Raw genomic sequence first — 18,373 nt, 5'->3', positions numbered from 1 at the left:
ACTCCCAGCTCCCTTCATCCTCATTCACTCACTCCTGTGGCAAGCCTGCACCTCATCACTAGCAATAACTGCACCACTTCCAAAATCCCGATTTGATATTAAGTTTTTGGCAAGTCAAAAAACCCCCGGTTTGAAGCATCCCACTTTCTGTCCATCACTCTTTTTTCTCTTTCTACTACAATGGTTCTTTGATCTTACTGGTCAATTCATTGATGCTCTCACCTTTTCACTACCCTCTTTTAACATGATCTTCACTCAGCTCCAGAGACACCATTCTATCCTGGTTTTCTTCCCACCTCAGTATCCTTTGCTGGGCCTCCCCTTTCTTCCCAGACTCTAGACTTTGGAGTTCCCAGGGCTCAATTCTTGGCCTACTCTTATCAATTAGCTAGGTATTATAGTCCAGTTCTGTAGCTTTAAATAACACGTACATTTTATGACTCCCAAATTTATATCTACAGCTCTGCCTGACCTCTATCTCATGCTCCATACTCCTACACCTACCACTTTCTCAACATCTCCATTTGGATGTCTCATAGACAACTTAAATTTAACATGAGCACTCAAGCTCCCTCCTATAGCTTGCTCTATTCTCAGTCTTCTCCACCAACACACAGTTACATGAAAGTGAGATTTCCCTGTTGAGGAGAAGCTGCAAGTTGCCTATCCAATATCTAATCCATTTTCATTTCCTAATGACATAATGCCTAAATTATTGGAGACAGCAATTCACCCAGTTTAACAAACTACATTTCCAAATTGCCTTGAAACTAGGTAGTCATATGACTGAGTTTTGAGCAAATTTTACTGAGAGGGTCTTCAGGGAAAGTGCCTTAAAAAGAAGACAAAATACCTAGAGAAAATCACTTTGACCTTTCCTCCTTCCAGGAATACAGATGTGATGCCTGGACCTCCAGAGCCGCTATCTTGGACCATGAGGTGCCCTTGAGGTTACAAATCATACACTAGCGTGGTGGAGCGGAAGGATGGAAGGAGCCTGGGTCTTGAATCATTGTGAAGCTGCTAGAGCTGCCATGTATTGTCTGCTACTGGAATTCTTACACTTGAGAGAAAAATAAACTTTCATCTTATTTCAGTCACTGTTAATTTGGATTTTCTGCTACATATAGCTAAAGCTATTTTGCCTGATATATCAGTGTGTATGACACAGTCTCATCCATTCATGCAAGGATTAAAATGTCCTATGAAGGTCACAGATAACAAGAAGGACTTATTTTAAAATAACATTATTTAGTGGATATATCCTGGGCAATGAAAAACATTGCTGAATGGTATTCCAAAACTTAATTTTTCTTTGAAAAGAATTAGACTATTTCACTGCAAATAAGAACATCAAATGATTGGCTGGACGATGTGACCTTAAGACACTTTTGTTTCTTTGAAATAATGGGGGTTTTCAAAACAGCCACATGCCTAATTTAGGACCCCATGATTCACATAAGACATTATTAGTTTTTCAGCTTGGTAAAGGGGCAGCTGGTTGCCATGAAACAGTAGGCTTAATTTAATTACGGAAAAGGTTGTTATAATTTTTTCCCTTGATATCACAACTTTTCTACCGTTTTCTCCCTTATACAAATGAACAAGGATTGACTTTTTAAATAGTGGTGAAATTATTTTTCTGGAAATGTCTTTGGTTAAATGGCAGACAGTTTAGGACAATACAGTGGAGACAACTTTCCCCACATATTGCTTCATTGCAAGATATTAGTTGGGATATCTGTCTACCTACGTACCTACCTACCCACCCACCTACCTACCTACATGTCTCTGTGAAACATTTACCTTTGTAGAGCAAAACTTACTAATTCTATATACTGTCATTGGTGGAAAGGTCTTTTCTCCTTTTAATCCATCTGACCCATCACACAAACTTGCCTAATTTTGAACTAGCATTCTATATTATTATTCAGAGTAATTTTAGGAAAAAAGCCAAGTTCAATTTATTGAGAATTTTCCAGAATGAGAATGGTATGAAATTTGGGTATCTGCAGATGAGAAACAAGCTATGCATTATTAACTTTAAAAGTTGGAGATTGCCCTTCCAAAAATATGCAGTATCACTGTATGAGAAGATAAGGTGACTGCTGCCTGTGTAGGGAGAGCTGAAGTTACCAAAAGACATTTTTTGTCCCCAGAAACATCTTGTTACAGAGGCAAAGTCCCTGGGAGGAGTAAAGCTCACTAATTTATCATTCCTAGCAAAATGTCTCTCATTCAGAGGTGCTCAGTTATTACTATGTGAATGTATTAGTACAGGTGGTAGGTAAGACAGGTTGTCATCTTGGGACACATGAACATGGCAGTGGAGACATCGCCTGCCAGGCGCAGTGCTGTGGGCTTTATGAATTCTGCCTGCCCGCATTTCCCAAGGCTAAGAAAGATGCCTTCCACTGGGCTCTTCCAGCACATAGGGTCTCCTCGTCTCATGCCTGTGTCTCCCACAAGGTCATGAGTTCTTTAGGAGAACTGTTTTTAATCTCCTCCGCTCTGCCCTCAATCCAGCACTGGTACATACTGGGTATTGATGAAAGAATACATAAATAAGTGGATAAAATGAGGATTGGCTTGGGGTGGGCAAGGAGGTTGGGTGTGGCCCTGGGAGCTGCTCCAGTGAGGTTCTAGAGTGCCTTAGTGCTGAGGGAGAGAGGGGAGGGGAAAGGGCTCGGAGGACAAGGAGAAAGTTTTCAAACATCATGATTTTGTCTTGCGTGTGAGAGTAAACGTATTATAATACCTTTTCAGGTTTACAATAACCTTTTCAAGGCAAAGTGCTCATGTAGGGAGAAATGTTTTCTTCAATAGCTCATTGTTGTCCCATCATGATGCCCCCATTCTTAGTCTATGGTCTCCATCAAGGCTTTCTTCCCACTCCCTACGCTGTAGCCAATTCCATCTGCCCCTGTTCCACTCCCCATGTTGTACAAGCTGCAGTGAAGTCCAAAGGGCGGGGCTTTGGCGGGACACAGTGCTGAGATCAGGGTCTGCATCACCACTTACCACCTCTGAGTCCCAGAACAAATTAGTTTGCTTCTTTGAGTCTTAGTTTCCTCATCTAATAAAATAACTCTTTGAGCCTTGTTTTTCTCCTCTTCAATAAAATCTACCTTTTGTGATCATTATGAGGAAAGATGATATAGAATATATATAAGCCCACAGCACTGCCCCCCAGCAAGTGGGAGGCACCCAGTGAACGTTGGTGTGCGCCCATCCCTTCACCCCTTTCTTAGCCTAGTAGGTCATCCTCCTTTCCTGATTTACCTCATATTTACTAATTCTTTAGGGCCCAGTTCAAAGATCACCTTCTCCACAAAATCTCCTCCCACACCTCGCCCGCCCAACTTCCATGGAAAGGAAACTTTCCTCCCCTGTCGTCTGTCATCTTCTGAACACCTATGGTACTTACCACTTTCTTCCTGGTGTCTCAGTGATTGTGTGTGTTATTTTTTAATCCAAAGTCTTTATTAATACAGTTAAATATAGCAAATAGTACATTAGATAGTTCCTAATGTGCTATTACATAAGCGAAATAGACCTTTAAAATGATGAAAAATATTCCCTTTTAGTTACAAATCCAAACATTTACCACAGTAGAAATCTTAAATCATGGATTAATTTTAACTACGTTTAAAATCGCCTGCCCTTTACTCTTGTTTCCCCAAAGCACCTAGCAGAATAATTTGTACACAATAGGTGCTTAAAAATAATAAGCTGAATATATATAGCAAAATTCTCTGTATTTAGAAATCATCTTTCTTTTTTGGATACAGGGTGGCATATATAACGCATCTTTCCATTTGGTCCACTTAGGGAAAACAACAACAATAAAAAAAACGACCCAGGCTTCGCTGTAAGTCACTGACCTCACACAACATCCAGAGAATTCCCTGGAAACAGTTATAAATAAGGACTTGTCACATGGGCAATCACAACAAAGCCCTGCTCAAAAGCTAGTCACAATTCTAAAATTGTGCAAATGCTTAAATGGAGGGGGTATTTCTCAAAGGCTAGCTAGGCCACAGTTACTGCCCCAAACATCTTTGTCTTTATTCTACTTCCTTAAATTGTACAACATGAAAGTGACATAAATCACATATGTTATTCTTATTTTCCAGTGGGAGGGGAGAGGCCCTTGAGAGTTTGAAGAGGCCATGCCTGGCTTCTACCAGATCTGAGGTTACTGAGCTGGCTTTGAGACTTTTAGATAGAGTACCAGAATTAGGTTTAAGCCAGACTTGGCTTGTCATTGAGGTAGCTGTCAAAGGATGTGACTTTAGGTGGCTAGATGGAGAGCTGCTATTCCAAAATATTCTTTTTCTAGTACTTGAAAGGGATTGCTATATATTTAGAAGATTTAAAAATCTTTCAGAGGTTCCTGTTCTAGGTGAAGGATTAACTTTAACCAGCATTTCAACAAAGGTTCCACAAGAAGCTCCATATCAGAAAGTCTGGGAAACACTGTCTACTCCATCCCTCTTTACAATTTATTATATGCTGCAGTACACAGCAGCATATTGAAAACTCTTGAGAAGTCACATGAGAAAGAGACCTATTTAACTTAACTCAGAAGCTCTCCCACTTATTTATGGAATCAATCTCGCCTGTTTTTCTTTTTTTTTCCTTGTTGTTGCAAAATTCCTAGTGACATCATATGAAGCCAGAATTTCATATAACACACCTTTAAAATGCTGCCTTTGCAGTTATTACCTATCACTGTAATGGGGATAAATTTTCAACTAAGAATGGGACACAAAGGGATATGTGTGAGGGGATGGGAAAATCAAGAGAAGGATAAAGTATGTTAAGGGTGACCCAGAGAGGGCCCCCAAACACAGTTTGACAGTTTTGCTCAGGACCAGTCATGGTTCTCATTTCAGACAGGATTTTGACTGGGGTTTCCTGCTTCCAAAGCTCAGTTGTTATCAAGTGATAGAATCAGATTGGAAGTAGAATTTTGCATCTTCATCTTATCTTGAATTGTCTGGCATAGGGAGGAAAGAAAGGGAACACTTGGACAACATTTGCTCAGATGGATGTGAGAATAGGAAGGAAAGGAGAAGGGGATGGCAGGGAAACAGAAGATATGTAGGAGGTAGGACATTCATGATAGAAGGTAATGGACAGGATGGAGGAAAGAGAGAAAGTAAAAGGCTTGACAGGTCAGGCAGATGCTAACAAACTCCCCTTCCTAAGCCAAGAATAAAATAACAGCTGGGACAGGAGACTTCCTTAAAGGTATAAATAGCTCCTTCTATCCCCTTGGTAGCAGGTACTTATTCCTACACATAGGGTTCTGCCATTGGACCTCTTGCTGCCCATGGGTCTGCATTTCCCCAAGCTGTTGGTGGGGCCCAGTCTGAGATCCTAGTAGTGGCCTGCTGCTTTAGAAAATATCACAGTGGTTAATTTAAAGCACAGGGCTAGCAATAGAGAAGGGCCTATGTGTTGTGCAAAAGTCAGAGTGGAGAGGGGCTGGGAAGGGGCTTCCTCTTACCCGGGGTTGTCAGATGTTTCACTTCTTGCATGCAAAGCAACTAGGAGATCTCTGGCAAGCTAGGGCAGCTTAGAAATATTAGAAGCTGAAACCAAGATATGCAACACATTTGGGAGTATCTCTTTCATGCTGAAGAATAAAATGAGCTGATTCTTCTACGAGGGCACCTTTCAATTTCTTGTCAGTATCCATGTAAAAGTCATGTAAAAACCTTAAATGTTTTTCATAACTTACAAATATTGTATATTATTAAAAAGTCACAGCATGTATGGGATGAAATAGGGGTTAAGGCAATAGGACAGCTCCCTTTACAAGAATTCAAAATCTTCACATTGCTGTTCCATGGCGAACCTATATCAGAAATGAGATTTCTTCCTGGGACAAGGCTATGTTCTGGGATAGTGCCTGGAATTCATTAATAAATACACTTTAAATAAATCTCTACTCAGAGAAAATGGTTGAAATGATATGCCTGTCCTCATGGAGTGGGAACCCTCATGTAGACAATGCCACTGGCTGGAATGGTGGACCCAGCCTCTCAGAGTAGTGCTCTTATCTGATACAATAGGGACTGCAGGGACCTAGGGCATGAGCCTACAGTCCTCTGCATCAGAATCAGGTGTCTAGCTGGTTCTGGGTATAGAAGTTACTTCAGATCTTTCATTCCTTTGCATAAATCAGAAAATCACCAGAACATACATCCCCCTCTGAAATAAAGGACATATTAGAAAATTATTGGATGAATGTTTCTATATGTTTTGTGAGCATGTGGGGGAAAGGTACTGGCACAGTGGGTATTTGTGTTTACATTACTGACACCATTTCTCTGAGTGTGTTATATAATTATGATGGTTTGAGTTGCTTGAATGGAACAACATGATTACCCATGGTATTGCACGTCTCCAATTCCAAATAAACACAATGGCAAAAACTAGACAAAAATGCAGAAAGAATAGTAAGTCGCACAATGTCACTGAAGTCATGCAAAGAGGAAAAAAAAAAAGAATAAAAAATGGGCAAGCAACAGACACCATAAATGAAAAAAAGCCAATGCATACAATTCTAAAATCATTCTTACCTTCTTCAGTCATTGTGTCATAATATTTTAGTTTTCCATATGATCCAAGTTCTACAACATCACAGTAAAAGACACAAAGATAAGGAACGAGCTATAATGCAAGAACTTTGTTTTTACACATTTTTAATTAATCAGATTCAGAGTTATACTGTCAAATTTTGCAATCGTAACTATATGGAGATGTGCAAACATGGGCCATGTGGCAGACAGCTTTCACGGCCCATTTTCAGAAATCACTTTAAATATATTATGCTACTGGGGGTAGAGTGTGCCCTGCATTACAGAATAGGGCACAGTTATCTTAACATCCAATGAAACAGAGTACTTGGCAAAGATAACTTCACCCCAGGTCTATGGTAACCCTATAATTTTCATACAGGTGACACTCCAAGAGAAAGGGACTGAACAAGGACAACGTCCAGGCTCAAGGAGGTTTGCAGGCACTGTGATTCCTTGCCACAGAACAGCAGTTCAAGAAGTTCATTTCACAGCTTTTCTCCAACAGAACCATTTCCTAGAGAAAAAGGAAGGCTACCTAGGAAAATCTAACATGAAAAACCACGTTCTAAACTTCCCTTTCTCTTCTTAGATTTTAGACAGACAACACAGAGTGCTCTGGGAGGAAAAAGGAGGCATGTTCCCAGGGAAGACCACCAGCTCAGATAGGTGACAGGGCAGCCACAGCTCCAGGACTAAGGCATTGGCAGCTGCTGTGTAAACAGCAGGAGGCAGGGCAAGGACCAGCAGCTCATCCTCTGTGTATGGATCATCAGTGGACTCCCCTGTAATGGAAACCCCTGGCAGAATGTGAGCTGTTTTGAGTGAGCTGGTGGGAGTGGCAGCTGCAGTCGAGGGGAGAGAAGGAGTGGGGATACACCATTTCTGTTTTCTTACTTCAGTTTTAAAATAGCAACTTTTATCCTTGTTTGTCTGAAAATTCTAGATTGTTTTAAGCAGTTTTGTGAGCAGGTTAAAGATATAATTTCTGGTCATAACACCACTCTCCCAATAAACTTCAAGACATTAATTAGACTCAAGAGATATTCCTGTGATTCTGCAGAATGCTCCCATGGCCCATTAACTGGGCCAGCTGCTGGGAATCCTCATATGAATCAACTCAAAATTGATGGGTTTTGTGTGCAAGATGAAGGATCTAGCTTAAAATGCAATAATAAATATTCCTGTATTTCATATTTATATGATACATCATTTGCATATTTTTTCATGTGCCTAGATTTCTATCTAAAATTGTTTTAATACACCAGTACAAAATTATATCTTGGGGAGAAAAATCACATGTTTATGTTTCTACGAAGAGCTGCCTATTCTGGTTTTTCTTGGATACATTACAAAAGATGCAGGTGCTTCAAAAAGAAACTGAATTTTGTGTAAATAAAAAGAAATTTTTTTTCATGACTTCTGGGGATTTCCATCAGTGAAAAAAATATGTGTGTGTATATATGTGTGTGTATATATATGTGTGTGTATATATATATATTTTGGTATTTTAAGAACAGTATTATATATTTGACATTGCACAAGTTTGGAATTCTTAAATGACCTAAATACCTTCATAAATATAAAACACATAAATATAAAACATATGTTCATAGTGGCTTCACATATATGTGTTTGCATGTGTGAGTAATCTTGGAGTAGATTAACAAATCGTATCAGCCAACTAATTGTTTTGTGACCTCTCTTCCTTCCCTGAGGTAAGGAGTGGAATAAGCAGCTGGCATTCTCTGCCATTTGCTCAGCAAACAGAATGTGGGTGGCTCTGTGGTTGCAAAGTTGGATGTAAACTATATTCTACACAGTGACAATACATCATTGCATCTTTATGGATCTGTTTTTGTGGACGCAAACCTCTGTATGCACATACTTATTTTCACGTATCAATCCCAACTGTCAAACATCTACTTGTGGCAGATGACATTATTCCTCACCTCTTCTCTTGCAGAATCAGGTACAAATAAATACATTCATATTGTTTAATTATCATTTTATTTGTACACAGTTGAATCGGAACTGTTCATATCGGACAAAGCTCACACATTCTCGACAACGTGGCAATGTCTAGATCGCTTCTTAGCTGCTTCCTTGGATGATGAATGAGACTGAAGGACAAGAACTAGGCAGAACATAACAAAAATGAGGCTAATGATGGTGGAAGAGAAGGAAGAAGAGTAGTGAAAAGCTGAATAACAGCAAGTGATGTGGCAACTCAAGGCACAGTGAGGAAGCAGCAGAAGGGAATGGTATCTGCCCAAACAAAGAGAACCATGTTTACAGTTTACTGAGGAAGAGTCAGAAAAGAATGGAGATGGAAACCAGCCTGCTAGAATATGGTCTTTAGCACTAACAGCAACAGGATGGTGAGATGGTGAACTCAGCAGCAGCATCCTAAGGAGGATAGGGCAGCATCTCCAGGAGCCACAGGCCCTCCTATCTCACGCAGGGACTCAGGAGGTGCAGAAAGAGAAATGACATGCGACTAGGACAAACAGCATGCATGCATACACCAGAGCTCATCATGCACCTGGCTGGAGTCCAACAGCCCATGATGCCTCCTGGAAAGTAGCCTTGGCCACTGTCTATTGATAGCCTGTGGCAAGACCTAGTCTTGCTGAGAGGACCCAGGAGGCACTCACCTGCATAGGAACATGGCTTGCAACCAGCACACTCCCCATAATGAATAACCAAGGCACTCTGAACACAGCTGGATTAGGATTCAAACTGAGGCTAATCCAAGGTTAGTTTTTTTGGGGATAGGAGGAAAGAAGTAAGGGAGTTCAAGAGCCTATTATTTAACATCATCTAGCACTGTTCGCTGTATCAGTGAAGCAAGAGGCAGCCAGAATTGGAAGAACCATACATCACCTGTGAATGTCATTCTGGGTACCACCTGGTGCCTCTTCTCTATAACATTTCTCTAAGAAGCCATACAGATGGAGAAGACATTCCAGAACCCGGTGGTCGGTGTTTGACATGAGCCTGTAATCCGATTGTAAATGCTGCCCATCACGAGAATCACACTTGCTTTCATGCCACCGTGGTGGAGCCCATGTCACTGAGCTGTGATGATCCCATGACAAATCTCCTCCCTTATGTATATTACTACCTCTCTAGCTCTGTATCACACTAGCCAAAACAGTGACTTTTTTGGTTTTGTTTTAAATTTTACTTTGCGGAGGAATGAAAGTTGCCCATTAGATGTAACAATTCCCAATTATCTCACAGGGACAGATCTCGATTATGGAAAATACGGTGAAAGTTCTGAAAGGTAGGTTACCATCACAGAGGGAGATGCCAATGTAATTATGTAGGAATTATCATCCTCAAACAGTGAACAATAATGTGTGGTCATTACTGTGGATCATGCAGATGGTTCATAATGAAATGCCCAAGCGAGTCCCCAGATTCTGCAACTTCTTATAAATTTGCCACCTCATTTTCAGCCTTGCTTCTCTGTGGTGTTGCTTAGCAATATCAGTGGTTACCGATTTCTGTCCTGTGACGAGCTGATTCAGGCCATATTTCACCTTATTTTACATGCTCTGGATGATCAAGCAAGAAAAATAGGACCTAGATGTGCTGTTCTGCTGCTGTCCTTTTGAGGTGTGCTGGGGAGGGGGAGAGTGTAGGATAGAATATACAGGTTTCTGAAAAGGATTTTTAAAGAAAAACAATAAGCAACCTAGACAAGAGAATCAACCCAAAACAATCTGCCTTTTACAAGTATCTTTTTGAGAGCTGAAGCCAGCTGGACTTCCTGGGTCGAGTGGGAACTTGGAGAACTTTTCTGTCTAGCAAGAAGATTGTAAAATGCACCAATTGGCACTCTGTAGCTAGCACTGTAAAACACACCAATCAGTGCTCTGTAACTAGCAAGGGGATTGTAAAATGCACCAATCAGCGTTCTGCAAAAACGCACCAATCAGCACTCTGTAGCCAGCAAGGGGATTGTAAAATGCACCAATCAGTGCTCTGTAAAAATGCACCAATCAGCACTCTGTAAAATGCACCAATCAATAGGATCCTAAAAGTAGCCAATGGCAGGGAGGATTGAAAAAAGGGCATTCTGATAGGACAGAAACGGAACATGGGAGGGAACAAATAAGGGAATAAAAGCTGACCAACCCAGCCAGCAGCAGCAACCCACTTGGGTCCCCTTCCACGCTGTGGAAGCTTTGTTCTTTAGCTTTTCACAATAAATCTTGCTGCTGTTCACTCTTTGGGCCCGTGCCATCTTTAAGAGCTGTAACACTCACCAGAAAGGTCTGTGACTCCATTCTTGAAGTCAGAGAGACCACGAACCCACTGGAAAGAACCAACTCCGGACACATTTTTACTGTGTAATTAAAAATCTCAATAACAATCTTAAGATAATTTTAAACACTGACACTTCGTTAGAATATTTTTTTTCTTTTTCACAAAGTCCAGGAGATAAGTGATGATAAAGCATGAGGGGTGTGTGCATAGTTTGGAGACTTACAGACCTTGACTTGACAACTGGGTCTACCACTTGTTAGCCATGGGCAAGTTACCTAATGTCTTTGAGACTTAGTTCTTACCCTTACATAAATGAGAAAAATACTAGTTGTATTCTAGAATAGTGGTGAGAATTGCAGGTGCTTAACCTGTAACTGACAGATAATATTCACTAACTATATTGTAGGTATTATTATGACTTTAGTGCATCAGTTGATTTTCCTTCAAACTGGTCAGGAAGCTCCATACATAGTACTCTTCTGATCTTCAAAAATCAGAGTGAACTTTGGTATCAAGAGACCTTATCATTATAATGCAGAACAAGGAGATCTTGTAGCACAGTGGAAATTTTGGAGTCAATAGATATGGGATCTAATCCAGACTTTGCTTTTTATTACCAGTGGGACTTTGTAGTAAGATAGCCTTTCAAAACCTTAGTTTCCTCATCTGTAAAATGGGGCTCATCCTAGTACCTCCCTCAATATGTTGTTGTAAGGAGCTTTGTGCTATGCCTGGAACATTGGAAGTGCTCAAGCTCACACATATAGAACCCATCACTCTATGATTGGGCCAAAATCTAGTAAGTGATGAGTTGTTCAGACTAAGACAATATGTCACAAGTGACCACCCAGGATTTGAACCTTGTTTCTAATATCCTTTTCACAAGTTTATATTGGAGAAGAAACAGGTAAAAAGAGAATGACAAAAATAATGACCGATGATGTCATGCGAAAGGAAGTCTGTGAATGTCATTTATATTCTTTTGTATAATCTAACATCAGGTGCATTGAGACCTGATGTCAGTTACATTGGTATTATTTAAAGAATTACAACTCAGAGAAAGAGATAACATAAAGATCATTAGGTTTTGGTTTTTGAAAGGGAAGCTCAAAAGGGACTTCAGCTGTTCAGGAAAGTGGTATTGTCCAGTGGTTAAAAGAGTGGCTCCTGGGGTCCAACAATCCTGGGTGTGAACCCAGCTCCATCAGTTACCCGTGTGGTCTAGGGTAAATCATTTAGCTACTCTAAACTTCAATGTCCTTATTTCTAATATGGTTATAATAAAAGTTCTTATCTTATAGGATTGATGTGGAAGATAAATAAGTTAATCTGTATAAAATGCTTAGCCCAGTGTCTGGCAGGCACATGGTAAATATTCAATAAATATTAGTTGTCACTATTGTCACTATTATTGCCTCCACATGCATCAACGAGCTGAATATTCAACATTTTCTCTGGTCCCTTTTTCAGCTGTAGTTTGAAGGGAAAAATAATATTGTTAAAGATAGTGAAAAAATATGATTTGAATAGCAAGGAACATAGAATATCTGAAACCATCCATGCAACAGCTGGAATTCATTTCTAATTTCAGATAATCTGTTTAAGCTCTTCTAATAGAGTATTTCTAAAACATGTTCTTAATTTTTGGGGGGGCAGGTGGATAGGGGAGTTAGGAAACTAACATTTTCATTAATGACATCTATCATCTTGGGTACATTTTTGCAAGTCTATAAATTGAAAGATTATATTTACAAAATCAAGCAAAAGGTACTTTCTCATCAAATCCTATCAATTCTGGGCTGGGGGTTACAAACACATTTATTACCCAGCCTTAGAAGTGGCAAAATATTCCATTATCTTCCTCTACTTTTTTTAAAAAAGGATTTATGAGGTGCTATGTACAGATAGGCCCATTGGTTTCTTTCATAGAAACAGGAGCTTGGTTATATTACATGTGACTAAGGTCCACAGGGCGAGGGGAGAGAGGGGGACACTAAGGTGATGCTGATGCTTCTATAAGCCACACTTATAATCCAACCAGTCACAAAGTTTAATTCCACCCCTAAATGTCCTCAATTCCACCTTTTCTGCTTCATTTCCACTGCCCTGGCCTTAGTCTGAGGCTTTGCCTAGACTACTGCAATGGTCTTATTTGCACTCTTCTTCCCTCATCCTTCTTACCACCTGTCTACCCCCAGTACCTTTCACCTATCTTTCTCATCGTTATCAAGGTAATCATTTTAAACACAAAGTGAAAATACAACACCTCTCAATCCTGCACATACTGTGATTTTGTGTTGGAATTTTACTATGTCTCCTAATTTACTGAGTCTTTCAGAACCCTGTTGAGGTTCCCTCCTCCAAGCAGCATTCCTAAATGCCCCCATCCCTAATGTTAAGTCACTTTCCTCCTGTGTGTCTGTTCCAACTGTACACTTTTGTTGTTGTGCTCATCTCATCAAATGTACCTTAACCTACTTGTTTTCTGCCCTTTAGGGCAAAGAGTCATTGTACTCATTTTGTTAATTTCAGCACCCAGCAGAGTAAATGGGCACTCCGTATGTGTTCAACAAATGCTGCTAAGTTGAATTAAATATCTATTTAAAGTGCTCTGTTAATCTTCCTCACTCTTGTTGCCTTTGGTACTGACACTTATGATTCTTTCCATTTTAGTGTTCTAATTCCACAGCTTCAACTATTCTGGCTTATAGTGTCTCTATGGGGAGGAAGCCCCATAGGTGTGGTCTTGACTCTTGCAATTCCCTTCATTGCTTCAGTAAAGTAGGAGGACTTACATCCTGCAAAAGAGCCATCAGGAGAGTCCTCAGCACACAGAAGACAAAATGGCAGCACTGTCTTTAAAAAATGGAGATGGAAAATACTGGTGCACAGAATAGATGCTGCATGCTGGCTAGAGAACAACTTGGATATACTCCTGGATCCCATCTTGTGGCCTGGCTGGATTCAGCAGTTTTTGCTAGGCAGAGAGAATCAGTGCTAATTTATATCCAGCTATTGGGTCAGTACAGCCGAGTTTCTACCCTCTGGTGCATGAAAGCATCCAACAATATTAGAAAAATATCCAAGGGGAGGAGAGGAAAACCAGTAAAATGAAAAAAAAAAAATTAAACTCCAGCCATCCAAGAAGGGAAAAAGGCAAGAGATAAGAGAAATATGAGAGGGCAAGAGAATTTGAGAACACAATGAAATTAAGGGAAAAAGGACTGGAAGACATAAAATTAATGCCACTGATGTGACAGTAATTCAAGGTAAAAATGATCCTTACAATGATATATTCTACATTACAGTATTGTCTGGCATATTATTTTCCTGAATATTTGGTTCTTTACCACAATAGAAACAATCACCCCAAATTATGAATAATTTACAGGAATAAATTTAAAGTAGAATGTTCATAGAATCCTTTAAATTCCATCTGTTGTAAGTATAAATCCATGTACCATTACTCCTATTAAATACTAGACTGTATAAGTGGGATTACATAAGTCAGTTTAAAATCCAGGATGCAAAGAAAGGGTGGAAGATTAAGATACCTTTCCCAAACAGTTATGCACCTTAGATTAAATAGCAAATGTCTACCAGTAAACCAGAGATTTGGTTACGCAGGAGGAGCTAGGGCATGCCATTATCTTCTGACCCCCAAGTGACTCCCAAAGGATGGCCTAAGAATGTTTCACTAGAATTAAAAAATGAATAGAGTAAATGCTTTTGTAGATTTTTATCAATATATTGGAAAGATAATTTTTTTAGTCTGCTGAACACCTATGGACCCCAGGTAGAATTTTTTTCAAGTCTGCTCAACAGCTATGAACCCAAATGAAATCTGGCCTATTGGAAGGAAATGAGTTAAGTATCATGCCATACGATTTCCTTCTCATTGTACAAAGGACAGAACTCTGTAAATACAGACGCTATAATTATACAGCTTTGGGATAACTTTTGCTCAATGAGAAGCTGATGAATAGAAAATCGGTTCCCACGATATCTTATAGATAGGTATACCAGGACCTGAAGATATGGCACATGATAAATAGGCTTCTTTTTGAGGAAAGAAGATATAGAAAAGATAATTCAAGGTCTTATGACTGAACCACTGAAAGCTGTCTAAAATTTTGATGGCTGCAAGAAAAAATGAACAACTGATAGCAACTTATTTGGCAAATGCCTACAGAGAACTAATGATGTGGCAAGCACTGTTCTACATGCCCTACAAATAGCATTCCATTGAATACACTAAACAGCCCGTGACAGATACCAATATCTTTCCTATTTTACAAAGGAGGAAACTGAGTTACAGAGAAGTTAAATAACTTGCCCAAGGGCACACAGCTAGTCAGAGGCAGAACTGGAGTTCAAACCAAGGTGGCTGGCTCCTCACTGTGTCTGCTCAATGACTAACTCTGCTATTCCTCCCAAGAATCTGATGGGAAGAGGTCACCATGCACACCCCAAGCAGGGTACAGGGTTTTTCTAAATGGGCACATTATGTGATGTCACCTTTGGGCTCCTAGAATCAGCTCTTCATGGTCTAATTCTCACTAGCATTGACAAGATGGGGTTTATCTCTCAGCTCAAGAAAATAGTCATAACCTATTCCAGATAGGAAACCTTGCATGACCTACCGCATCACCTATGGAAATGTGCTGCATGAAAAAGAAAAATCAATAACTGGATAAAAGTTTTTTTCCGGAAATGGCAGAGGAGAATTTTCATCATAAATAATTTCCTAAAATGAGATTGATTTACTATGGAATTTCATTCCTGCCAATACTGGTTGTTATGGCCTCAGGGCCTTAGAGTAAAAAACAAAGCTACATTCACTATTGGTTTTTTGGGCTTAAGTGCTGCTATCTGGGAGGTCAAAGAGAAGTAGCCACATAGGTTACTGCAACTGCATATCTAAAGGTCAGGTTCAACAACAGCATTTAAACTGGTGTTCAGGGAGTCAACTAGTCTGGGGCAAGCACTGGCTAATGTTCACCCAGAGTCTTGTCTGCAGTGGGGGTCTGTAAAGGAGAACATCTCCAGTGGGGTTACCACTCATGTCAGCTTGCAATGGTAATATGTTTCGCGAATGAATGAATATATGAAAACACACACACATGCGCACGCACACACACACACATTAAACAAGTCTGATATAGACCTGCAAACTATATAAGCAACAATGCTGCTTGACTCTTTACAAACGTGTATGTACACATGTGTATAACATAGCCTCATTTGAGCTCGGGGACAACCTGTGAAGGACAGTTTGTTGTGGGTGAGATAATTCCTTCAATGGCTGAGGTAAAGAGGCAAGATTTGGTGGATCTGATAATGTGAGGTCAGGAGAGAAATGGATCCTGACAGCCAGTTGAGGATTGAGTTTACAATGTGATCAGCATGTACACGTGAGTATTGTGGCCAGTGCAAATCCCAGATGGAAGAGCCAACTAGAATATGTGTTCCCTAGTGTCAGAGAAAGCCATCTCATCACCGAATGCAAGTCATTCAACCTCATCCCACGAAGTGAGGGTCCTGCTACTTATTAAACACTCAGAGGGGTCTTTAGTGTAAATGCCTTCCATTTGGGAGAAAACACCTCTGGATGCTCTCATATCACAGATGATGTTTATATAACAATATACATTTTGTATGGGAAGTCTTTGGTAAATGAAAGTGCTTCTTCACCTTCAGTGACTGCCCCTATCCTTTGGCCCCCCATGTAATCACATCTGTGACAGCTGCTTTTTACCTCTGGGAACTCTGAGGCTTCCTTTCTGAAGGAGTTCCCTTTTGAGCATAAGTTCCAGAGGACAAAGATGAAGCTCTAATTTTATGGATACTTCATTGTATTTTTCCTTCTTCATGATATGTTTGTGCTCAAATGCCATCAAAATCAGTTTTTTTGGGCAGGGCGCAGTGGCTCACGGCTGTAATTCCAGCACACTGGGAGGCCGAGGCAGGTGGATCACCAGAGGTCAGGAGTTCGAGACCAGCCTGGCCAACATGGCAAAACCCGTCTCTACTAAAAATACAAAAATTAGCCAGACATGGTGGTGCATGCCTGTAATCACAGCTTCTCAAGAGGCTGAGGCAGGAGAATTGCTTGAACCTGGGAGGTGGAGGTGGCAGTGAGCCAAGATCACGCCACTGCATTCCAGTCTAGGTGACAGAGTGAGACTCTGTCTCAAAAACAAATAAACAAATAAATAAAAATAAAAAGAAATCAATTTTTTGGCCACATACCTTGTGGCCTTTACTTCAAAGTCAACATTTTCATTGGAGAAAGAAAGAGAGAGGGAACTTTTCTCATACTCCAAAGCACTTATTTCAGTAAGACCATTCACATTCCCTTATGGCTCAAGTAATATTAATTTATAATGTGTACAACACAAAGAGAGATTCAGTTTCAACCATTTTTCACATTCAAATATGAGAATAAGGCTTTACTATTCCCGAGAGGAGCTATTTAACTTGTCCTGTGTTTGCTCTATGAGAGGCATTAATGGCCTGTCCTCCTCTATCTAGGGATTAATACTACTGTCATCTTAGTAAACCACAGCCAGTAGATGGGATTTTATTCTTCACAAGTGAAGATTTTCACTCATTTGCCTATTCACTTACCAAGAGGAGGCTGCATGCAAACATCTTGGTAATATAAGCTGATCTAAATTTTAAGATAGAAAGGTTACAAAACTGCCTTTGAGTTACCTTCTCCACTTTTGGATAAAAGGGTCATGAAATGACTTTCTTTTGGGACCAAACAAAAATTTATAAAAGCTCATTCTGAAGCTTTTTTTTTTTTTTTTTTTTTTTAAAATAGAAGCTAAAGAGAAATAAGCTCTGGTATTTGGTGAGACAAAAAGCAAACCCAGCAAGCAAGTGACAGTTTAATCTTCGTGTCAGCTTCAAGTTAACATTAAATGTCTGTGTTAAAGACTTGGAAAGCCTTTACAGAACAGAGAGATGTGTGAGCATGTGTGGCCATAGATACGAGTCCTGTGTGAGTGAAGTGTCCAGGCTCAGAAGTCAGACTTAGGAGCTCGGTGACTACGAGCAAGTCATGCCACCCCTTGGAACTGTGGTTTTCCCAGAGGTAAAATATGCATACGACTTCCCATAGCCACTGCTGAGAGAATTACATGACATGACTTTTGGGTGTGAGGCACAGAGTGGGTACTACAAGTTCCACTTTCTTGTTTTCCTTCTCCACCATCTCTGAGGCCCCTAGTTTCCTGCACTGAAATCTCTCTCTCTCTCTCTCTCTCTCACATACACACACACACACACACACACACATGCATAGACACTCGCACTTCCCTAGCACCCCTCAACAGGAGAGACTGCTAGAGCGTTAGTTCAGTGGGCAGGGAGCCATATGTCTGCTCATTTCAAAGGAACCACGTTTTGGTTAGGACAACAATACATAGTTTGGGGTTTCTGTGAGCCAGTCGGGTCCTCTGCTCATCCAGGCTCGTCACCTCCCTCAAGAACCTGCT

At 40.2% G+C, this 18,373-nt stretch overlaps 1 protein-coding gene across 1 annotated transcript in view; it reads right to left on the bottom strand.

The window, feature by feature from the left end:
* SLC24A2 (solute carrier family 24 member 2) overlaps positions 1–18,373 on the bottom strand; it is a 265,252-nt gene that overhangs the window by 73,261 nt on the left and 173,618 nt on the right. Inside the window, exon 5 of the mRNA XM_025359798.1 lies at positions 6,594–6,644. Coding sequence (XP_025215583.1) covers positions 6,594–6,644 — 51 coding nt within the window. The remainder of the gene's footprint in view (positions 1–6,593; positions 6,645–18,373) is intronic.

The sequence above is a fragment of the Theropithecus gelada genome, chromosome 15 (assembly GCF_003255815.1).
Source record: "Theropithecus gelada isolate Dixy chromosome 15, Tgel_1.0, whole genome shotgun sequence".
Taxonomy (NCBI): Eukaryota; Metazoa; Chordata; class Mammalia; order Primates; family Cercopithecidae; genus Theropithecus; species Theropithecus gelada.
The sequence above is the reverse complement of the archived record's forward strand: the minus strand, read 5'-3'. Positions and strand labels throughout refer to the sequence as shown.